This window comes from Amblyomma mixtum, chromosome 1 (assembly GCF_055824585.1).
Source record: "Amblyomma mixtum isolate Tamu chromosome 1, ASM5582458v1, whole genome shotgun sequence".
NCBI classification, from domain to species: domain Eukaryota; kingdom Metazoa; phylum Arthropoda; class Arachnida; order Ixodida; family Ixodidae; genus Amblyomma; species Amblyomma mixtum.
Window position 1 is genome coordinate 324,045,837 of NC_143012.1, and position 24,505 is coordinate 324,070,341.

The 24,505-nt window shown below is 49.2% G+C and overlaps 1 protein-coding gene and 1 pseudogene across 1 annotated transcript; one reads left to right on the forward strand and one right to left on the reverse strand.

The window, feature by feature from the left end:
* Positions 1-19,939: 19,939 nt before the first annotated feature.
* Positions 19,940-22,050, forward strand: LOC149372765 (uncharacterized). The gene is made up of 4 exons (XM_089587245.1): positions 19,940-20,205; positions 20,269-20,385; positions 21,005-21,061; positions 21,161-22,050. Exons 1-4 carry the CDS (start codon positions 20,121-20,123, stop codon positions 21,796-21,798), a joined length of 897 nt encoding a protein of 298 aa, XP_089443371.1. The 5' UTR covers positions 19,940-20,120; the 3' UTR covers positions 21,799-22,050.
* LOC149372766 (uncharacterized) lies at positions 22,013-23,790 on the reverse strand (annotated as a pseudogene).
* Positions 23,791-24,505: the final 715 nt, after the last annotated feature.

A 24,505-nucleotide genomic window follows, 5' to 3' on the forward strand; every position in this document is an offset into this window, starting at 1 on the left:
CTGAATGAGTCTCGCCCTTCTGCTTGCCGGCGCGTGACAATATAAAGAGTATTTCACGTAACTTGAGCCAAGGATTAGAATAAAACGGTACACCGCAACGTGATGAAACCAACGACATATTGTTTGTCGTCACGTGGTGCTCCTCAGAGTATTTTTGATATTCCGCTTAATTTGTTGCTTATCTAAGATGAATTATGCAAACCTTTTAATATTCACATTAGGAACAACTGCATTTGTTTAATTTGTAGGGGGGGGGTTCGGAAACAACCGATCCTGTTTTTGCTGCAACGCATCTCATGCATGGTCCTTTTTTCAGGCCATTTGGAGAATATACGTATATATACGACGACGGGATTGCGCTGCTGCGCTACGATAGCGGATCGCTTGTGACCGTTTTTTTTTTAACTAACGAAACGTTCGCGCCGACTGTGCGCAATCAAACGGCCGCCGCTCGCTTCGACAGACTACACAATGATGCAAAAAACAAGAACGCAGGATACCTTCTTTCTTCCTTTAATCTGTCTGCGTGATGGCGCAACAAAAGCTCAGTCTGAACTGGGTTTTGGTTGCCGGCCTATCATTTCTTGAAGATCACGGCGCGCGCTTTCAATGTTACGGACGAATGCGATGACGCAATTCAAGACTATGCTGGAAGCGGCGTTAGCCGCTCACTTCGAGACGGTCAGCGCGCACGCTTCGTTCGTTGAAAAAGAATTTGGCAGCTCTAGAGTAGGGCAGCACAATCTTTTTTTTTTTTTCACAATTTTCTGGCGTTCTTTATCTGCAAAAAAAAAAAAAAAATGAACTCGTTGGAGATACGTTGCTACAAAAAAATAGAATTGGCTGTTTCTAAACCTCCTCTGGAAGTTAAGAAACGCTTTGGGGTCTGAAATTATAATTGCAACATTTGCATGATTAATCATAGCTAACTGTAAAATTACGAGAAATCAAAAGCTTCTCTAATGAACGCCACACGACGGCACAAAATTTGTCGCTGGTTCCATCGAGCTGCGGGGACCAAAGTAGAGCTTTTATTTTAATTCTTGACTCAAGTTGCGTGGAACACCATGTATCACGTACATACATCGAAGCGACGACATGCATATTCGCCGGCCTCTGCTTGACTTGAAACTCGCCTTTTTTAAAACAAAAGCAAACAAACTGCTTGTGGGTTTTATTTCACGACCCTAGACTCACGTGAAGTCACGGCAACTGGAACCTAGCCTTTATTACATCTTCTCACCTCTTTATTTTGGACCTAGTATCGAATATGAGCTGGATTTAACATAGCTTCCAACTTAGAAAGATTGTTTCGTCGAAACGCAATCTCGCGTCTATCTTAATGCGGGAAGGGGGGGGGGGGGGGGGCTTTCCTGTGCGTTCAAGCGGCTCTGCTTATTCAAGCACTAAGCCATACGCAACGTTGCTCTGACCTAGTGAGGCATAAGGTTGACATTACATAGGATCAGGGTCGTGGCGAGGTGCGGTTAACCGGGATAAAGCCAGCCCCATGCCTACGGTAAATGTAATCGACCTGATACGGCACGGTTCTCTTCTCGCCTCACTCCCTCCCACAGAAACCTGAACGGGCACAGCGACAAGCGAAGAAGGATTCTGGCCTCGCCATTGGTCTGAGCGTATTCATATGCAGTATGTCTTGTTGCGAAAGCTATCGGTTGGAGCTGCAACGCTTTCAGATGGCGGGCAGAGAAATGACACATATAGTGACACTGAGACATCTGGGTTCACCCGTCGCGAATGTTTCACTCTAAAGAGTGCCTCTTAGTATAGCAGTGCCGCTTTATAAGTAGTTTTGCTGCAGCGTGCGTAGCAAAACACAGACTGGCCGTAAGTTCTAGCTGACTATTTTCATTACAATTTCGTCTATTGTGGACCAAACAAAACCGCCGCTTCTTAAAGTGCGCCTACTTCTATTTCCACTATATCCTGCGAAAGATCGGTAGTTGAACAGCCAAATTTCAAGACGAAGGAAATAACTTCTTAGGGACGATCGGTGGCTTAACATGACCGGTGAAAAAAGGAAACAACAGGCCTATATATAACGGCAAGAGCGGATTGCAGATGCTTTCACGTAACTCGTTCTGAATCACTCCTCCAGCGGAAGGAGCGCACCGCGGGGTCAGGGTCGAACAGGGACCAGCTTGTCGGCGACGGCCTCGAAGGATATGACCTGTTGTGTTTCCTGATCATGCTCAACAGTTCTCAAAAAAGAAATCGAACGCGCCGCAGAGCGAGGGAGAGAGAAGGCAGACAATAAAACAAAGAACAAGGGTCGAGGCATCGATGCGCGCTGTTTTGAGGCAAGGGCACGATGCATATCGGCGGCCCGATTCCGCCCGTGACGCGCGTTCGCTTTTCCTCTAGGGAAGGATGCGTCGGGGCGAGCCCCTTTCGACACGTGGTGCAACCAGCACGATCGCACCACGACCGTGACGCATGGCGGCGGCGGACTGCGCGCGCGATTGCAAGACGCGACCTGGCCGACGGCGCTTTCCCTAACGTAATATAGTACATGCACCGAAATGGGGACTAGCGCCGGCTGATAACGAATCGGCCCACAACTAGACCCAGGGTAGGAGGAGCCAGTGGGTAGTAAACGTGGAGGAAATTGAGCCGATGAAGTCAGCTGCGACATCGGATCTGAAAACGAAAGAAAGAATGGGAGTGGCTAATCTATTGGTCTATGGTTTATGGGGGTTTAACGTCCCAAAGCGACTCAGTCTATGAGGAACGCCGTAGTGAGGGGCTTCGGAAATTTCGACCACCTGGGGTTCTTTAACGTGCACTGACATCGACAGTACACGGGCCTCTAGAATTTCGCCTCCATCGAAATTCAACTGCCGCGGCCGGGATAGAACCATCGTATTTGGGGTCAGCAGCCAGCCGCCATAACCACTGAGCCACCGCGGAGGATAACTATTGGTTCAGCGGCGGGACATTATCCCTCTAGTGGAGGGCATGGACGAAAAATACAAAAGAGAAGGACAATGCGATTAGTTCTTTACGCGGAACGCTACAAGACGATCATTGACAACTCCACAATGACGAACTGTGTTACTCAGCATTCTGTAGAGTTGCTCCTCGTCATGGCTTTGGTTTCACGTATGCTGGCCGTTAGAGTAAATGTCGAGTGAAATGACACATTTTCCTGGTGTAATTTTACCCCCAGCATGCCTTGAAGAGAAGCGGTTGTCACTTGTAAACCCAATCACATGGGCCGTTAACGGGAGTTTGGTACGCAGAGCGAAGAAAGGGTGCCATTTGCCAGTGCCCCAGCTGGCGTGACGGCAGCATTTGCTCGAGGCGCATTCATTATTGTTTCGAGGTGGCCACTGCTCAGTACTGTGTTGTGCCGACAACAGTGCCGAAATTTGCACGTAAAATAGCAGTTCGATACATGGAAAGAGTGCAGCGCGACGTGTCCACTCGAACAGTCAAAATCGTTTCTTCCCGCGAAATAAAGCAAATATGACTGGCCGAACGTCTCCAATGTGCCTGCAGTATGCTGGTTTCTTTGAAGGTTGAGGAAATGTAGTTTTCGTTTTAGCGTTGCGTGCATTACCAGTAATACGGAACGGTGATTCTTCCAGACGCTATCGTCATGTTCTCTGAGCGTTTATTATTGCATATTAAACCGTGTGAGGAAGGAATTAAATAAACTAGAGCAGGTGTGCCAAACGAATTAAGTCCAGAAGTGATCGGTAATGGGTTCATCGGTCCCTGCAACTTATTAGGACTGTCCAGCGATAAACATGTTGCTACCAGGTGAGTGATTGGATTTTCTTGACTTGCATTTCGTTATTTTACAAACGACATGCATAGATTTTTTTTAACTGATTGTTGTCTTCTGACAATTACTGAGAGCATGGCCAAGTGGGGCGCGTACTGACGAAGAAACAGAATGGCGAGATGTCATCTGTTGGACCGGTTCAAGCAGTTCGTTTAACTAAACCTAATGTTTGGCAAATAACGTAATGGGGGATGGCATATGGAGTTCAACGTCCCAAAGTGATACGTGGGCTGTTGGAGGGACGTCGGAGAAGGGGGGGGGGGGGGGGGGGGCGGCGTCTGGCCTACTTAGAGTTTAACGTGAAGTGACATCGAATAGCACGCAGATGTTTCTGCATTTCGATCGAGGGCGAAATGCAGCCGCCGCGACTGGGATTCGATCTCGCGATCTTGGGATCAACAGCTGAGCGCCATAGCCATTTAGCCACCGCGAAGAACTGAACAAGATACTTATAGGGACAGTGCAGTGCGTGAATCGTCGCCGAGTCAAATGATGGGATTATCTCCGTGCGCCACTCAGCACCTTTCGAGGCATAGACCAGCTTGGAAGCAGGGATTTCCCCCCATTAATTCCTCAAGCCCGGTCACCTGAATTCCAGTGGGTGTCTCATGCAGACCACAGAGAAAAACGAGTCATGAGACGTAACAAGGGATGAACAGTTCTTCCAGAAAGGTCTCGCAAGCGGTAATATGCCATGTCCACTTGTTCTGTGAAAATATTGTGTATATGCGAAACACGGGGTCCCTTGTTGCTCCTATTAGCTGCCTGTGATGCCTCGAAAGCAATTACGTACAAAGCAGTTTGCTCACTCGTCTAGTCTACGTTGTATTTCGTGTTCCAAGTGTTGCGCCTTGAAATAAGTTGATTCGAGGGCACTTGCCGCCGACTGAGGGCTGGTAAAAGAATTCTATTAAGAGCCTTTATCCTTGGCCTGTTTTTAAAATGAATGATTCTGGCTGCCTTCTGGTCTGGCAGCCAGTTTCTTATTTTACACATAAACAGCCAGGATACTTAAAATAGGCAAAAAAAAAAAAACAGCGTCGCTTCTTGTACGACTTGCCGTATACGCATGAGAAGCGATAAGACAAATGTTTACCGAAACAGGGTGTCAAGTCTAGCAGTTATTTGGAGCCTAGAAGTCATGATGAAAGGCACATCGTGAAAATCTCAATCATCATCGGTTTTCAAGGATCGAAAGCCCTCTCAGACAAGATTTTCATCTCCCTGGTCCAGATGCCAACTTTTGGGTGCTACGCTACATTTTATGAACTTTGGGCAGGCAAAACCAGATCCTAGAATTTTTATGTCAATGCACACACCACACGCCTCTTTTCTCAAACATCACGATTTCTTCTTTTTCCGCAAGGAGGAACTTTTCCCACGGCCGGTGCTTCCTCCAGCCCCTCCCGCTTTCCTCCTCGCGCCAGCATCGTTCTTCGCCGGCATTTCCCACCGCATTGTGTCGCCTCATGCGCTGATCATGTGTCCACCCACCTTTGCATTCCCCACCATAATAACTATAAGATGGCGGTGGCGGCGGCCATTAAAGCCACCGAACGCGGTCATTCCCTCCCTCTCCCTTGCACCCCTCCCTTCCCTTGCACTTCGTGGCCGCACTCTCTAATGAAGAGCGCAAACGGTGCCTAATTGAGGAGGCGGCTCTTGCCTTTGATCTCTCGAGTCGTGTGCATGTGGTAGAGAGCGGAGTTGCGATGGGGGGGATTCCGGCGGCCGGTGCGTCTGCTGCTGTCTGGTGAGCACGCGTAGCTAGAGCCGGCTTCAGCGCACCTGACTGTGTCTCAAGAGGGCGGGAGAGCTTCACACTTGGTGGGGTCAAGGAGATGATCCTGCGCGCTTGGCGATCGTCCCGGGTGCGCCGAGCTCGAGCGGAGAAACCGCGCGGTGGGGCGGACGACGATTGTCTCGGTGGCTACCGCACTGCCGGTGTATGCGAGAGGCAGCCGGACTCTGCGGGCCCGTTGGGGGTTCTGGCAGCTCTTTCTCTTTTTTCTTTTGTTTTACAGTGATATCTGTGCAGGGTACCGTCTTCGGCGTTAATTTCATCGCGGTCGGAGTTGTTTGTCGTCTCAAAATCAGCTACCAATATATCCCGGTGAGCGGGAGTTGCCCATGTAGACAGGTGCTCGCATGAAGATTCAAAAGTCTATTGGAGTGGCCGTTCTCGTGGGTTGGTGGCAAAGGGGGCGTAGTTGTATGTTGCATGTTAGTAAAAGCTATCACTTTCGCTTCTTCCCCTTTGAGATCAGTGGAAAGTTTAGGAGTCTCTTTTCTCATTATGTGCATCATTTCTTTAGCCCATCAGGCAGGCTTATCCGCTCTGTCTTGCCTAGAAATTTCACTTTGATCTTATCAAAGCTACTCGATGTGCGACTGCTTTTTCTCCCTCTCTTGTTTTTTTTTTTTTACGAGGGTCTTTGTCGTCATATTCTTTAATAGAGTAAACTTTTCACTGAGCCATTGTTATTTGCTTGAGTGACTGTTATGTGCTTGGGACTCTATCAGTTGGGATCCGAAACCCTTTCAGTATATTGCGCCACTTATTGAGGCATGTGCAACCCTCGTTGCTTTCCATACCAGAGGATTCGATGATGAAGGTTCTGAACGGGTATAGGAACAGTTCTTCCTCTGGGAGTCAAGAGAGGCGCCGGTAGCAAGACACATTTGCTAAAGACGCCAAACGCAAATACGGTAGAAAAAATAAATCAAAATAAATAACTTTGTGTCTTGACCAAATTTTATAAAACTGAGTTTTCTTTAGAATCTGGAAAATAGCGACAAACAGAGAATCTAGATCGGTACGGTGCGCGTTTACAGCGCGTCTGTGCAGTCAGGAAATTATCAGCTCGTACGTAAATTTGAGCCTTTTCTCCCTCCTGAAAGGATAAAACCTGCAGTAGTTGGTGAGCTGTGAGCAATAGAAAGGCTTGAGCGGAACTACATGAAGCATGCTGTCAGGTTCAAAGTGGTTTCCCACCGTCATGTAGCAAAAGTCACGAAGCGTTTCTCATGCGAAAACGTTCGAGGTAATTGCTTGTGTGCCTGACCTTACCTTACCTTACCTTACTGTCGTGTCCGGTCGCTGTGTTGAATGCAGCGAAAGACGCACACGGTACTTTAAGACTTCGTTTATTTAAAGCCGATGAGGGTGCGACCAGCGTCGACCGAGGCCGGAGCCGAACTGGCCGCCCGAAGAAAGGAGGCAGCTGAGAAGCGTCCACGGGAGGGAGTGGCTTCCCAGAACAGGAGGAGGGTGCGGGGGCGCACCGTGGGGGGGGGGGGGCATCGGGTGACAGCGTGCGACGAGGGGCAAGTGTCGTTAGGAGGAGGATTGAGTGGTCGTTAGGAGGAGGATGCGAACTGTCGTTAGGAGGGGAATGCGAGTGGTCGTTAGGAGGGGGCGCACACACACAAAAGCACTAAGGGGACACAACACTTCCTTCCCCCTTAGAAAGTTGCCTGGTATCGTGCAGGGGGTCGGCGCTCACGCGTGGAGGCGCGCTGGCTTTGTGCGCTCGGGGGAGAAACACTTGTAGGCTGGCTGTTGTTCGCTGTGTCTCCTAGGTCTGTCCTGGGCGAAGTCTCTTCTTCCGGGAAGAGGTGCCAGGCTATGTGGGAAAATGGTGCACGTGTTCTCTCCGCTGGCGGACAGCTCTCAGACGGCGTCGTAAATCTACGCAGCTGGTTGAGATGTCGGCGTGCTACTGTGCCATGTATGTTGACGAGCCAAGAGCGCAGGCCTATGCGTCTGACAATTGTAGCTTCCTCCCAGCGTGGCTTTTTCAGAAACTGTCGGGCGAGGACGCGCTGCCCCTCATTAAGCGTGCCGCAGCGCGGAATTGCTTTTTCTTCCCGGAACGTCTCTGCCTTTGGCTCGGGGAGGATGGCTGTGAGCTGGGTTCGCATTTCACGCTCGAACATCATTTTCGAGGGGGTCTCGCCTGTTGTGCTCTGAACCGTCGTGTGCTGCTTGAAGAGAAAGCGCGCAAGGCGGCGCTGCAGCGAGCCTGTCTGATCTCTTTCAAGGGCGCGTTTTAGCTCGGCTACGTAGCGCTCGGCTTGTCCGTTTGTCGCTGGGTGGTAGGGGGCCGATGTAACTGATGAGATCCCGTTGTCGCGATAAAACTTGAGGATCTCCGCAGACACAAACGGTATTCCGTTGTCCGACACTACCTTGCGCGGCAGGCCGAACGTTGCAAATAGTGATCGGAGGTTGTCAATGACTGCTGCCGAAGTCGTCTGTCCCATTTGCCTTATCTCAAGCCACTTTGTGTAGGCATCTACGACCACAAGGAAAGTGCAGCCCTCAATTGGTCCTGCAAAATCAATGTGCAGTGTGTGCCATGGTGTGTCTGGCTTTTCCCATTCTGGGACAGGAGCTTTCGGCGGGGCGCTCCGGCTGCTCTGGCAAGGCTTGCATTCTCGCACCACTGTTTCGATGTCGTTGTCAATGCCAGGCCACCACATGTAGCTTCTGGCACACTTTTTCATTGCAACGATGCCCCGATGTCCGGCGTGGATGAGAGACATAGCTTGTGCGCGTAGTTCTCTCGGCATCACAACTCGGGACCCAAATATGATGCAGCCGCGATGGGTGCTCAACTCTGTAGCTCGCCTGCGGTAAGCGTCGAAGTTGTCCCCTTTGAGTTTATGCACGTTGCCTTGTTGAACAGCTGTGTAAACTAGCCGGAGAGCTGCGCACTTCTGCGTAGATGCTGCAACTGTGCCTGCTGTAAGCGGAGGTTCTGGCAGTGCTTCGAACATCAGAACGTCTCCTGGTGGAAATGATTCGTCAACAGTTGCGTCTAGTGGCAGACGGCTTAGCGCATCGGCGTTTTGATGTTTACTCCCATTGCGGTAGACCAGAGCGTAGTCGTACGCTGAGAGTTTGATGCACCAACGTGTCATTCGCGGAGACAAAGTTGGTGGCATAGGCCTTTGTGGTCCCAGAATGCCCAATAGCGGTCGGTGATCGGTTATAAAGGTCACCTTCCGGCCGGCAATGTACTGGTGAAAATGTGTCGCCGCGTAGACGATGGCTAGCCCTTCTTTGTCAAGTTGCGCGTAGTTGCGTTCTGCTTGCGACAACGTACGTGAGGCGAAGGCGATGGGAGCTTCCCTTCCTTGCTCGTCAGTTTGCGATAGAACCGCGCCGACTCCGTACGGTGATGCGTCGCAAGCCAAAAGCAGAGGCTTCCTTTCGTCGTAGTGGCGGAGGACTGTACATCTTCGAATCAGGTCTTTCAGGGCATCGAATGACTGCTGATGGCGTGGCGACCATGTCCATGTCACATCTTTCCGAAGGAGTTGGTATAAGTCGTTGGCCACGGTAGCTCTTTGTTCCAAGAACCGGTCGTAGAACGTCAAGAGTCCGAGAAAAGCCTGTAGCTCCTGCTTGTTTGTTGGAGCTCGTGCTTCTGTGATCGCTCGCACTTTGTCCTCGGTAGGGTGAATGCCTTCCGCATCAATTCGGTGTCCCAGAAATTGCACCTCTGGCACCGCAAAACAGCACTTCGATTTGCTTATGCACAAATTAGCGTTTGCTAGCCTTTCGAGAACGAGCTCTAGGCGCACTGCATGCTCTTCAGTGGAAGTGCCACTGATGATGACATCGTCAAGGTAGACACAAACTCCTGGGATGCCCTGAAGCACTGTCTCCATGAATTTTTGAAATATGGCCGGGGCTGCAGCTACGCCAAAAGGCAGTCGCTTGACTTTGTACAAGCCTTTCAGTGTGTTAATTGCCAATAATTCAGCAGTTGACTCGCTCACCTTCAGCTGCTGATACGCCTGGGTGAGGTCCAATGTGCTGAAGACTCTTGCGCCACGTAGTACACTGAATACTTCTTCAGGTGTCGGTAGCGGGTAAGAGGACGCTTTAGTCGCAAGATTGACGGTGCTCCGGTAGTCTCCGCAGAGGCGTATGGTTCCGTTCTTCTTGCGAACTACGACAAGTGGTGTGGCCCATTCTGAATGCTGCGTCGGCTCGATGACACCTTGCTGCTCCAGTTTGTCCAACTCTTTTTCAACTGAATCTCGGAGAGCAAACGGCACCGGCCTGGCCTTCAGAAATTTGGGTTGCGCGTTGTCCAACAACTCCAGTGTGACCGGGGGCCCTTCGTTTCCTGGAATCTCTTCCGAGAATACTCTTTCGTATTTCTCTTGCAGTTGCTCAACCATGTTCTGGCTCGGCGTCTGGTGTATGCCGCATATCATCACGCCTAGTGGAGAAAACCAGTTTCTCCCTAGAAGGCTTGATCCTGTGCCCTTCACAACAAGCAGAGGTAGCGTATGGGTCTGGCCGTTGTAGTTAACCTGCACGTTGGCAGAGCCCAATAGTGGCAGATTCTGTCCTGACCACGTTCGCAGGTGCGTGTCGTCTTGTTGCAGGGCGGGTGCGTCAGATGGCCATGAAGTTCGGAACGTGTCCTCACTGATCAGAGTACAGGCTGCGCCGGAGTCCACCTCGAACTTAATCAGCTGGTGATGTACGCTTACTTCTGTAAAAATCTTCGGTCGCGTGCCGAGATTCATGGTGTTCAGGTCGTACAACACAGATGGTGTTGCTGATGTTGTTCCATGGAGATCAGATAGCGGCGTATTCTCTGAGGCGTTGACGCTGTGATTAGGCTGGGAAGGTGACTTTATCTTGGCAAGTCTCCGTTTCGTAATGCATGCTCTTTCGATATGCCCTCGCTTGTGGCAAAAATTACACGTGGCTGACTGGAATCGACATCCCTGGGGGTTGTGTTGGTCGTCACACCGCCAGCAGCGTTGTGCCTTTTTGACCGATTTTACAACAACAGAAGGCTTGCGCACCTGGTTGCTTGTCTGGTGTACCGGCTCGGTGTTCCGGCGAATCCCTCTCTGCTGGTGACCGGCGCTCTCCGCTCGAACGGCGATGTCGTAAGCTTTGCTGAATGTGAGGTCCTTCTCAGCGAACAGGCGCTGCTGCAGTGACTCGTCACTCAGTCCGCACACAAATCTGTCGCGTAACATCACGTCCAAGGGAAGCATGGTGGTGTTAGCAGAAGAAGCTGCGTCTCCCTCCTGCCCGGTAGCTGTTGTCGACAGCGTTCCAAAATTGCAGTCGGCAGCGAGCTTCTTGAGCGCGGCTACGTAGGCGCTCACAGTTTCTCCTTCCAGTTGATCTCGTCGTTGGAAGCGAGCCCGGCTGTAGACCTCGGATGGCCTTGGGTCGTAGTGCTTTTGCAGCGCTTTTACGATGTCGTCGTAAGACACTGCCGCTGGTGTGCTTGGCTGAATAAGGGCGCAGACAGTATCGTAGGTCTGCTCCCCGCACAGCGTCAGCAGGTTGGCCCTCTTCAAGGCTGGGTCTGTGATGTTGTTAGCTTCAAAGTAGAACTGAAGGCGTCCAACCCACGATGACCACGATGAGCCGTTGAATTCTGGTATCTGATTGGGAAACCCTCGCGTAGCCATGGCTTGTCAATAGCGTTGCGTAGCGCGGGTCGAATCCCATCTTCTCGTCGCCACTGTCGTGTCCGGTCGCTGTGTTGAATGCAGCGAAAGACGCACACGGTACTTTAAGACTTCGTTTATTTAAAGCCGATGAGGGTGCGACCAGCGTCGACCGAGGCCGGAGCCGAACTGGCCGCCCGAAGAAAGGAGGCAGCTGAGAAGCGTCCACGGGAGGGAGTGGCTTCCCAGAACAGGAGGAGGGTGCGGGGGCGCACCGTGGGGGGGGCATCGGGTGACAGCGTGCGACGAGGGGCAAGTGTCGTTAGGAGGAGGATTGAGTGGTCGTTAGGAGGAGGATGCGAACTGTCGTTAGGAGGGGAATGCGAGTGGTCGTTAGGAGGGGGCGCACACACACAAAAGCACTAAGGGGACACAACACTTACCTTACCTTACCTTACCTTACCTTACCTTACCTTACCTCACCAGCCACTTTCCACCAGGCAAAGAAGAAACATGGCTAGCAGGCACAGCTGTGATCCGTTTACTAGTCTGCTCCAACATCTCCCATATGATGGCACTTCGCTGCACAAGAACATCCAGCACTTCGATTAGAAACAGTCTTGTTGGAACTGTCGTGAACATGCAACAAGATGGTGGCACCACATGGCGCTTCTTATAGATAACGTACAGCCTTTGTCAAAAGTAACCAGGCTGCATGGTCTCCTTCTAGCTTGTATAGTGGAGCCTTTGTGGCTTTCCTAAAGAACAAAAGGTGTTGGAAGGTAAGAAGACCCCCCAGTCCTTCGGTCGATTCGCCGTCCTCGGCTGCTTTTAGGTTTCTTATATTCTGCCCGCATTTCACTCCTTATTCTCTACTCATGTTATCTTATCGGCAACTTGAGTTTGTGTTGTCTCTATTTATTAAAAGGATCACATCCTTACAAAAATTTCTTTAGACAGTCCATAGACAGTCTATGGACTTTTGCAGAAGTCTATAGACATTCCAAAGGCTCTCTATAGACTTTAGTCTATGAATCTATAGGCTTTCTATTGACAAATCCTATAAACTAGTTTATAGACAGTCTATATATTTATGGCCACACACTTTTAGAAGATTTTTGTTTTCAGATAAATGTCTACTGAAAGTCTAATACACACAGATCTTAGACGATCTATTTACTTATGGCCATGCATATCCTATAGATTTCTGTCTATTGACAGTCTATAGACAAGTGTCTACTGAAAGTCTAACAGACAGGTCTATAGACAATCTATAGAGTTATGGCCATACATTTCCTGCAGATTTCTCTCTATAGACAGCCTATCGACAAAAGTCTACTGGTACAGTAGACAGAGGTATACAGACTGTCTATAGACATTCCACAGGTATATGGAATGGCAATGCTATAGCCCTTTGTATACAGACAGTCTTTATACCTCTGTCTATTAAAATTTCAGTAGACCACTGTCTATAGACTGCTTATTGACAGACAATTTACAACCTTTGAAAAAAGTCACCACACGTATGACCATCAGAAATGACATGGCGATCAATGTACTTACAAATTTAGTTTATTTCCAAGCTATCCAGTCTGGGAATATGCAATACATGCACCATAAGAATGCACCACATTATACAAATGAATGTTGAAAGTAACCGTCCAACTAGTTCCCTCAGAAGCATTATTGCGACCGGTTGTCTGCAGGTAATCATCCGGGCGCGTTGACCTGTACAGCACAAAGGAAAAAAATAATACAAGGAGAACTGAAAAAAAAAATCCACTCCATCTCTACACACGTGCGTCCCTTATAATAGCCTGAGTCGCTTTGGGAAGTTAAATCCCACAAACTAAACCAAACCTATCTAGAAAAGTAATCTTGACCTTTTGGTTTGGTTTTATGCGGTGCAAAGATCCAAGGTGACTCAAACTATGAGAGACGCTGTAGAGAAAGGCTGCGGATAATTTCAGCCACCGGCGGTTTTTACCGTGCACTGACATCGCATAGTACACAAGCCTCTAGCATTTCGCCTCTTTCAAAATGAGACTGCCGAAGCCCGGACCGAAAATGCATCTTTCAGGTCACCAGACGAACACGACAACCACTTATCCATCGCGCACCACGGCTTAATTATTTTAGTTAATGCGCATGACAAATTCTAAGTGGTTTTCATAAAACATTGCAACTAAGACCCGTAATCTCTGGAGCACTTTACCTCTACACTGAATACCTACTGACAACACTGATCTCTGTATGACATTTCTTTTTCCATCAATTATAACAGACGACTTCGAAGAATTGTACCACATATCCGCATTGACTCACTAAGAGCTGTTGATAATGCCACCCCCATAAAATACACATGCAGTGCTCGAGACTTACACAGGGATCGCAAAAGGAGAATATTGTAGCATTTATTCTTATACCCGCTATTGAACAAGCGCTCCAAAATACCCTGCGTGAATCCTGGTACCATCGCGATGAAAAGAAACGCGAACAGCGGAAAGCGTGGCCTTCCAATCAGCGTAGCCTAGCGCCGGCCCGCTAGTACGAGGATCCGTGCATAACTGCGATATGCCTTGGCTGTCGCTAGGCAAATCGGCGCTTTCAGTCGGCGCCGCCGTAGCGTTAAAATCTTTCTTTTTTTTTGTTCTTTCTTTCTTTCTTTTTATTTGTTGCTTAGACATTTGCCTAAGAAGGGGCTGAGGCTAAAGGCACAATGTTGCCTGACGGGGCCTCAGCCCCCTACTACATGACAAACAAACATAAAAATTACAAAAGTCCGGCGGGCCGGTACAAAATAGTATTGTGGATATGGAGAAAAAAAAAAACAAAGAAAAGTAGGCACAAAAGTAAGCGTTATGCAGAGGAAAATACATACGGAAGAACATACACAGGAAAATACAGTTCCCACCGGCGCTATCGCACCGCGTGTGTGTTCCGAGTGCCAGGCGTGACTGGCGGATGATAAGCTTTCCTTGTCATTATGCCAAACAAGTGAAATACGGCACGCTTTCAAGCTGTCACGATGATTGCGTGCAGAAGAGAACTGAAGAGTTAAGTGCGAGCCTGACCGTCGCTGCTTCCTAGGTCTGCATGGGAGGAAAAAAAGCTTCAGGAAGTAAAACAAGATGATTGGAAGTGGTGCTGCACATGCACGTGCTGTTCCCCAACGCCGTAGGAGTTAAGCTACCGGCTTGAGCATGGCTTGAGTCTTTTCAGCTTGACAATAAAATCATGCCGCGAGCGTTGGACACCGACAGGATCGGAGTGATCGCTTTGTACCACCAAGAAATTCCCCAGAGAAGAATTGTGGGGAATACCCGAAGAGCGCTTGCGACAGTGAACAGAGTTTTGAAAGCCTACAAAACTGAAAGCAGACTCTCGGACCTTCCTCACGGTTCGCGGCCAAGCTCCGCGACCGCGGAAAAAAAACTACTGATTATTTCAGCCGCCCTAGACAACCCTTTTTTAATAGCCATACAGAAAAAAAAAAAAAAAAACAAGCTAGGTCTAAACGTTGATGTTCCAGTGGTTCGACAGCGCCTCCACGAAGCGGGCCTTCAAAGCAGGACAGCCTTTGCTTTCAGATCACTACAAAGCCGCACGTCTACATTTCGGACAATCGCATCAGCAATGCACTGTGGAGGAGTGGGGCCAGATGATGTTCACAGATAGCACCACGAAGGGTCACGACAGACTGAAAGTGTGGCGTCAAGACAATCACTGGTAAGCCTGTGCACCCTAGTGTTCTAGAATTGCGATGCCCTTTATAAGGATGTGGTCCCGAATTCGTTCAGTTAGTGCTGCTTTTAAAATTTTGCGAGTATAACCCGACGACGAATGTTGCGTGAGGGTGCGACCTCCGAGTTCTTAAAGGACATAATATATCAAATCAGCGTTTTAAATAAGAGTTCTGGGCTAGCTTGGCTACTTTTTGGCTGCTGCACGCTATGAATTAACGGCTCGAGGCGCATTCAAAGCGAACGAACAAAAAACCATGCTGCAGTTACAATGCGGTCCCTGTTTTAGTGCCAGGTGCCTACTTGGCTAAAATATGCAAGAAAAGGGTTTAGGTACAGCAGCGATTGGACTGTGCGCATTATACAACTTTGAATCGCGTAAACACTCTAACTTTTTTTTTTTTTTACTTTATGCAGCCTTGATCCCACCTGCTTCAAGCGAACAAGCCTCGGCGGGCGCTGCTCCTGAATGTGCGGGGAGCCATTACAGCCGATGGGTTGGGTCCCCTTATTTATTTATTTATTTATTTCTTGTACACCTCAAATGCCCCTGAATAGGGGTATTACATGAGGGGAAACAATACACAACATGAATATGAAATGAATGACATGGGGTTTAAAACAAAGCATTTTCAATGGCTTTTTTTAAAATGGACGGGGCTGGTGTGGAGTATAGAGGAACTTTTAGAAGAACTTTTGTGGAGTGCGGCATCGGCAGGCAGGCCATTCAAGTCTACTGCAGTCTGGGAAAGAAGGAATGAAGGTGCGCACTGGTGCGTAAGCGGGGGAATAAACGGCTTTGCTGTGACTGGTGCGAGGGGACACGTGATGAGCTGGTTTTAGATCTGCGAGGGATAAGTGATAAAACTTGTGGAAAAGGATGAGTTGGTAGATTTTGCGTCGCAGCTCGGGGTCAGGCAGGTTAGCTTTTGAGTTCATGGCACTCACACTAGAATGATAAGAGTAGTCTGAATGGATGAATCTAGCTGCACGGTTTTGCACTGATTCAAGTGCTTTAATTAGATAAGAAATGTGAGGGTCCCAAACTGCGCATGCATATTCTAGCTTGGGACGAACCAACGTTATGTAGGCGAGAGTTTTAATAGATTAAGAAGCTACTGGCAAATTACGTCGTAAGTAAGACAGGACACGATTAGCTTCATTAGTAATGGCAGTGATATGGGTGGACCAAGAAAGATCATGCGATATGTTAATAACGACTACATGAACGACTATATGAACGGTTCACTGCAATAGAACGTTGTAATGCAATTGAGCAGGTTGTCCTGCCTTATGTTTTGGGTGGAACATTCTAGAATGGGCTGTTTTATTATCAGCATGAAGCCGCCGCGGTGGCTCGGTGGTTATGGCGCTTGGCTGCTGACCCGAAAGACGCAGGTTCGTTCCCGGCCGCTGCGGTCGCATTTCGATGGAGGCGAAATTCTAGAGGCCCATGTACTGCGCGATGTCAGTGCACGTTAAAGAACTCCAGGTGGTCTAAATTTCCGAAGCCCTTATTCACTAAGGCGTCCCTCATAGCCTGAGTCGCTTCGGGAAGTTAAACCCCCACTAACCATAATATTATCAGCCTGACCTTTCTCTAGTTCGTACTACACATTCCGTGGAAGCCTTGCTAGAGAACCTTGCACAAAACTGCTCGCCCCCATGTCAAGGCACACCCTTTCCGACGGATAATTTAACAAATATTATTAATTAATGCAAAGTATGGTTTCGTCGAGCAATCTTGCTTTCTGATAAGTTCAAATTTCGCACCAGCTTGCGCTTTCGTTTGAATTGTTCATGTCTTTCTTAGAAAAATAAATTTGATATGGTCTCGAAGACATTCACGCTTCAGTTCTCTTCTGCACGCAATCATCGTGACAGCACGGAAGCGTGCCGTATTTCACTCGCTTGGCACAATGGCAAGGAAGGCTTATCATCCGCCAGTCACGCCTGGCACTCAGAACACACACGCGGTGCGATAGCGCCGGTGGGAACATTTTAACGCTACGGCGGCGCCGACTGAAAGAGCCGATTCCCCTAGCGACAGCGCTATAGGCTGCGCTGATACGCTTTCCGCTGTTCGCGTTTCTTTTCATCGCGATAGTACGTACCGTCTTTGTCAAAAGTAACCAGGCTGCCGCGACGGCTGCGGGAGCAGGCGCGCGGCCGTGCGGCGGCGTTGCGCTCGCTGTCGCTGGCCGCCGCTCGCCCGCTCCGAGGGTGCAGCTGCTGACGTAACTCTGCACCCTCACTCTCGTTTCTTAGATATGATAAAACTTAGCGCGTAAGATGTGCGCGATGCGCTTTCGCGTGTTCGGAGCATGGTTGCGCCGACCGAGGGCGCACTGTATAGCAGCGGTGCTCGTCTTTCGTTACGGGCAACTGCGCTGAAGTGGATACCTCGCGTTTTTCGCTGTATAATTATGCCTGCCTATAATTATGCCATGTTCTATGAAGTGTATAGGAAAACTATCATTTTTTCTGCTCGTTTTGATGCGTCTTAATTAAATTTAAATAAAGCTTAGCAGCAAGCAAATGCAAGAAATTATTATAATGAAGCATTGCACTGACCCCGCTGAGGTCGCTCAGTGGTTAAGACGCTCGGCTGACGGCCCGAAAGACGCGCGTCCGATCCTGGCAGCAGCGGGCGAATTTCGATGGAGGCGAAATTCTGAAGGCCGTGTACTGTGCGATGTCAGTGCACGTTAAAGAACCCCAGGTGGTCGAAATTTCCGGAGCCCTCCACTACGGCGTCCCTCATAGCCTGAGTCGCTTTGGGACGTTAAACCCTAAAAAACCAAGCCGAAGGATTGGAGTGAATTATAGGCATAGTAACCAGGGGGGCTAATAGAAACGATTTGCGGATAAAAAACAGATAAGTGGCCTCGAAAACCGCCAAAGGCTAAAAAGCTTCCCCATGTGCGTGCACTCAAGCAGCGGTACGCAACACAACCCAGAAAAAGCGTATTTAAGTTTTGAGGACCGTTACCCTGCTTTAATTAAGACGCATCGAAACGAGCAGAAAAAATGATAGTTTTCCTATACACTTCATAGAACATGGCATAATTATAGGCAGGCATAATTATACAGCGAAAAACGCGAGGTATCCACTTCAGCGCAGTTGCCCGTAACGAAAGACGAGCACCGCTGCTATACAGTGCGCCCTCGCTCGGCGCAACCATGCTCCGAACACGCGAAAGCGCAGCGCGCACATCTTACGCGCCTAGTTTTATCATATCTAAGAAACGAGAGTGAGGGTGCAGAGTTACGTCAGCAGCTGCACCCTCGGAGCGGGCGAGCGGCGGCCAGCGACAGCGAGCGCAACGCCGCCCCACGGCCGCGCGCCTGCTCCCGCAGCCGTCGCGGCAGCCTGGTTACTTTTGACAAAGACGGTACGCCGATACTCAAATGGGCACAAGCAATGCAGAACCAGGCACACGCAAACCAGTTCACCACAGCTTTGCGCCGAAAACTTGAAGCACAAAGACGGAACAGCATCTCGTACAGCAGTGCGCGCACTTAAACAAGCGGGTTGCAGCGCTTCAATGCCGTGCTCATTATTCAGAAACGTCCACCACATAGTGGCTACAGCTGCGCCGTTTCAAAAGCAGTCGTGAACTTGAGACAACATACGCATTACTGTCACGATAAAACACCGTCTCAAATAGCCCGAACAGCGCAGTAAAGAGGTAGTCCTTGCATGCAGGTACCCTAACCTAAAACTGCTAGAAGAATCAAGGAAAGCAACGAACGTGCTCAAAGTAGGAACTATTTCAATTAAACAATTAAACAGCTATAGTAACACAGCGTGAAAGCTGAATTGCCTTTGCGGCGCAAATAAGTGCCGCGTGAGCGCGGTTCATGAACAAGCCCCTCGGAACGAATTGTAAGCCATCTCTTGTTGAGGCGACCTTTACTCAGCTTTCAAAATGAAGTGCCCGCAGGCCAGCCACGGCGGCCAACGGCTCGGATGACAGGGATGGAAGAATCCATACGTGTGCAACGAAAGGGGAGACGGGATGCAGCTCGTATGTTCTTCGCGGTGTTTTGTGCACGTTGGCCATCCGCGCCGGCATCAATCATCACATTATAAGCATTCCCCTAGCGCCTTCTTGACTGCAACTTTGACAAATGTCGCGGGTTCCAGTCTACAGCGTTACAAAATGTCTTTCGTGAAACTTCGCTGTCCACGACGCGCACCGAGCGAGCGCCCATACTTACCAAGCAATGCACTCCTCTCAATGAACATAACACCATGATTCAGACAGGAGATGACACAAAGATTAAAAAAATTCACCTCCGAATGTGAGTGTGCGTTTTCGGAGGTGCCAAGTAAATAGAGCTCACACGGCGCTGGCTAACGAATAGTTATTCCATTTCAGCCGTCATTCAAGGGATAAGCGATACTTCTGGCCGCGCATCTACCTTGCAACATGAAAAAGACAGCAGACAGCTAGCGAGGAGCGGCTTGCCATCACGGGCTTCGCACGACTGCCTTTCCGCGCGTTAGGAAAGACATTTATCGGCATTTATCGAGAACCAGACGGCTTTAGCTGCTTATAACGGCGCTAACAAACGAGGATAGGAACTTTGTCGCTGCGCAAATAATATGATCTGCACAAACAGCTCTGCTTAGAGTGGTTTAGGAGACCAAATGAATAAAAAAAATATTTGTGTAGACTTACATTAGTGGATGATTAAGTTGGATTTCGATGAAAACGCAATTCACGAGTATACACGCCGACGACACCGGTAAATCCGCTGACACAGTGGGCCTCTTCGATTTACCGCGCTCGGGAAGCCCGCTGGCCGCCAGAAAGTTCGCCTCTATCAGGAAAGCGCATCATGGTCACATGGGCTGGCGGCCACCGGAACCGGCTCGCCGGCAATCGCAGGGGCAGATAAGTTGCGGATCACGGAGGGCATATGCTGTCAGTGGGCGCGTTAAGTTAAAGGACTCGAGCGCGCTCGAGTCGTCAGAGTGCGCTCCAAGTAAGCTAAACGACCACAACTGACTTCCGGTGTGTGTTTGCAGAGCGCGCTCTACGCGCTCCGCCCTCGACGACGGTGTGCGGGAGCGCGGGTCTGGTTTCGTCTGGCGACGTGACGTATTTCCGGGTACTATGGTGCTACTTCCTTTTTGGCGCCTTTCGCGGTTAACGGCAGTTATGGCTGCGCGGTCTGTGCTCGTCGTGAACACAAACACAGGTACGTACGTGAACTGTTGCTAGTTCGTCGGTGACCTTGTTTTAATCGTTGGTGCATTTGCAGGGTTCGTACTTGATACGGCTGCTGCGACTGTAGGACCTGACTTACTTGAGCTTTGCGGAGATGCGGCGGGCACAGGGTCGGATGTTTACGCGGAAACCGCTCAATGCGACGACTCAGGTGTGTATGAGTTTTTAATGCCTTGTTTCGTTCTTTGAGCCATCAAGAGTGTTCTGTTCGTTTCCAGAAAACGAGCAGTTACGAGCGACAACTGCGGGAATCTTGCGTTGAAAATCTAAATTCTTGCTTTTGCCTTGTGTTGCTGGCGTAGCGCAGCCAGCTTTATTGTAAAGCTGTAGCTAAGTTTATGGCACGTTGTCGAGCGCGATGTGTTGTACGTCGCCGCACTTAGCGAAAATAAGTACAAAGCGCGTTCGGAAATTCATGAAATCGGTACTTCCTTCAAACGTTGTACTTGGTGCAGGCAAACGCTCGTTCTTGCCAAAGTGCTTGCAACAGTAGGGTTCTTGAGAGAATATTATAATATATGAAATCTGTTTAAATTTCATGAGTTGCATTTTCAATGTGATAGAAATTGTGACATGATATGAATTTTCACTTTTTGCCGGGTTAATTCTCCGCTGTACTCGCACACAGGCGGTTATTGGAGGTATTCACTGCCACTATTTTTGACGCACAGGGTGACGAAGACCTCTTTTTTTTGTCACTTTTTTAGCGTCAATTCTTAAATGAGTCCTGATGTAGGCTGATGTACACCATGACTGAATGACTTTTACAGAGGACCAGTTTTCCCTCTGGACTGCTGAAAGTGATGACTACGACCATAACTACAACAGTGAGTAAAGCCACTTTTCTTTGAATTGAAATGGTTTTCATGCTCTGTTACTAATCTCTTATGCGGGGGCTTAAGCTGTAGCTCTCCTTTATGCTGTAGGTCTCCCAAAAGGAAGTTCAAGTTGGGTACACGCCGAGGTACTTCTCCTGATTTCATCTTATGAGAATCATAAAGAAGACTTCAGTGATAGAAAGAGAAAGAGGAAAGACATTTGGAAACAAATTAGTGAAGAAATGTGCAAGCACGGGTACACGCGAACTGCTGCGGACTGTGAAACGAAGTTCAAAGGTCTCAAACGCACGTATGACAAGCACCGCCAGCACAAGAAGAAGAGTGGAAGAGAAAGAAAGGAGTGGCCATTTTTTCAGGTGATGGATGACTTGCTTGCAAATAACATAGAGTACCAGGCTCCAGTGGCGTCAAGCCAGCTCCCACAGCCCTCCACCTCAGCTGCCTGCGCATTAGCTGTGGCCACCCCGGGCAGCATGAATGAACCACCGACAACAGAAGAAACTGTGCACTGCGAAAAGAACTCAAGAAATGATGGTGCTCCGGACCAGAAAAGCAAACCAAATGCGAAGCGTCGTCGAACACCGGCTGGTGTATTGGAGGAAATTCTGCTGAACTTGCACTCATGGCAGGATGAAGAAAGAAAAAGATGCCAGCAGCAATTAAAGATGCAGAGGCTTAAACTGGGTATGCTAAAACGCCTCGCAGCACTGGATAAGCAGCAGTGAACTTTGTGGTGTTCTTTTTGTGTGTCATGTTGGGGCAAAAACTTTGTTAATTTTGTATGCGTTTGCTGTTTGTATACTGTGCAATTTCTCAGTTTATATTCTAGTCAGTGAATGTGGTACAGGCCAGTACCGCCCACTTTAGTTTTTATTCAGAGAAAACATCCAGACACTGTGTTCAACATTTTATTGCCAGTGAGAGTTCTTCTGGCCAAAAATGATCAACTCATGTACACAATAAATAATTTCACCGCATAGAGCTTGTGCGTGTGATGCATCTTGCATGAACTTCGGGACTGGAAGTACCCTACCTGTTGTAAACCTTAACACTACTTTCTGCACAGAAAGCGTGTTATTGAAACCCTCTTCATTGCAGCGTGGCTGTCCGCAGGCTCTGTGTCCTCATCATCAAGAGGTGGATCTTTATCACTCTCTTCCTCGATGGTGCTGTCGTCGTCACCGAATGTGTCTTTGCATTGAAGGATTATGTTGTGAACGAGGCACGATGCCACAATATAGTTGCTCATACTCACAGTGGGTTTCATGTCAAGCTACTTAAGCCTTCGGAACTTTCCTTTCAGCTGAGCAAAAGCTCGCTCAATTACTGACCTTGCCGCCCCTAGCGTTTCATTGAACTTGACCTCCTGTGTTGTCAAGTGGCCATTGTTTCTGTAGGGCCGCATGAGACCCATTGACAGGGGATAAGCCGAATCACCTAGGATATGGAAATTCTGCGGCAAGTTGCCTACTACCTCTTCAAGGCCAGATGTGGCGAAAACTCTGGCATCGTGCATCCGTCCTGGGCTGCCTGCGTGTACATTAGTGAATATCATATTGCTGTCGCAGCAACCCTGCAAGATGACTGAGTGGAATTCCTTCCTGTTGTAGTATGCATCTTGTTCGTTTTCGGGGGCCTTGATTGCAATGTGGCATCCGTCCACAGCTCCAGCAACTCCTGGAAAGCGCCATTTTCGGGCAAATTCCCGAGCAACATCTTGCAGGTTTGCAGGCCAACGGATGAGTTCTTTTGCAGCACGTGCCCAGACCTCTATAATGCGATCTGTTAGATAAAACAGTAAGCCCTTGTTGATCCCAAATCTATCTGCCACTCCACGAAACGATTCCTGGTTGCCCAGCAACCACATTGTCATCAGGACTTTAGTTTGCAGAGGTATTCGAGGTGCCCTCTCCATGATGAGCCACTCTTGCGTGATTCTCAGCAGCACCTGCATGGCAACCACAAAGTTTTGAATGTCCAGTGGTTGCTGCTCCTGCTCAAGATATGAGCTTAGATATAATGAATTTCATCAGCAAGAAAATGGGCCAGTGCATTTTAAGATACTAGCTCACTGCAGTTACAAAATGTATAGAAAGTGTTGCCCTTTTACCGTCATAAAGTAACTCACGAGCGTGTTTAGTGCTTGCTTGTGCTTAGGGAGCCACTGGGGCCGAATTACGGATCGCGCCCAGTCCAAAATAATCTCAAAACCGCTCTCGCTGCCCCGCTCCTATTGGTTGGCCGCGACGCCGGTCACCCAAATCATACACTCGTATTCGCCATGGTGGACAAACAAAATTGTAGCAAAACTGTCAGCTGGACTTGTTGATTTATAGTTATTAAAAGCTGTTGCAGCGCTCAAGGACGGCACACAGTGAAGCACAGCACCATCCTGTGCTTCTCTGTGTGTCGTTCTTTAGCGCTGCACAACAAAATTGATCGCGTCGTTTACCTCGAAGGTGCTTCGGGTCATCCGGAAATGCTCCTTGAACTGCATGTCTGTGTACCGAGGTACTACGTTGAGTACGTATCCTTCAATGCCACGGATGCTCCTCTCGGCGATTCTGTGGTCTTCATACGAAGAGAGCAAAGTTAATATTCTGTAATGCGATAAAGCAGTGGAATCTTACCTTGAATGGCAACACGGGCAGCTTGCAGCATGAAGGTAAACCGCTGCTGCTGCCTGCGCCTACGGGCGTCTAGTTCGTCGAGTTCGTCGTCGTCTAGCAAGAATTGAAGTAACTTGCGCTTGACTGCTGCCATGGTCAAAATGCGCGCGAAGTATTGCCCGGAAACGGAAATGGTGGAAACGTCAGGTGGCGCGCTCATGCGTGCACGGGAATCAAATGGCCGTTAAGTTGCGCTCCGACTGAGCTCCTAGGTGTCGCGCTCGAGTACTCCGCCTCAGAGCTCGGAGCAGGCTAACTTAACGCGCCCACTGGGCGCCCACTGCGTTGCTACACACGCGTACGGCAGAAATAGGCTGCTTGAGATCGAAAACAACGACCTGAAGTTATTGAGGGTTGCCGCAGGCTGCAGAACAAAGCTGATCGCGCCTGCACACGTATACATCGGCGACAACGCGACCGTGTGCCTTCGGTGCACAGAGTGCTGCGTAAGCTTCGAGAAATCCTCAAAAGCATGCGATGAGCAATCGCAACCTAACGTGTTTCAGTCGACACCACATAGGACGGAAAAACTGCCCGTCCGTTGCTTATCAAACGACACGCCGTACTCTCGGATTATTGCGTGTTTGTTTACTACGCAGTAAGTATGACTGGTATTACCGCAGACGATCGACCCTGCATGGTGACTGACTCTGCTGTGGCAGTTGCGATTTCTACGCTCGTGAACTGCTTCCTGTAAAATGTAATGAGGAAAGAATCGGGACACGTTTGGTTCTGTCGGCCGCCGGCTTTTGCTGCGGGCAAG

What these genes read in the sequence shown, in the direction of transcription:
- LOC149372765 (XM_089587245.1), top strand. Translation starts at nt 20,121, where the DNA reads ATGGTGCTACTTCCTTTTTGGCGCCTTTCGCGGTTAACGGCAGTTATG. An exon ending in CGTCGTGAACACAAACACAG is followed by an intron (nt 20,206 to 20,268) that starts GTACGTACGTGA and finishes GTGCATTTGCAG; the next exon opens with GGTTCGTACTTGATACGGCT. An exon ending in CGCTCAATGCGACGACTCAG is followed by an intron (nt 20,386 to 21,004) that starts GTGTGTATGAGT and finishes TGACTTTTACAG; the next exon opens with AGGACCAGTTTTCCCTCTGG.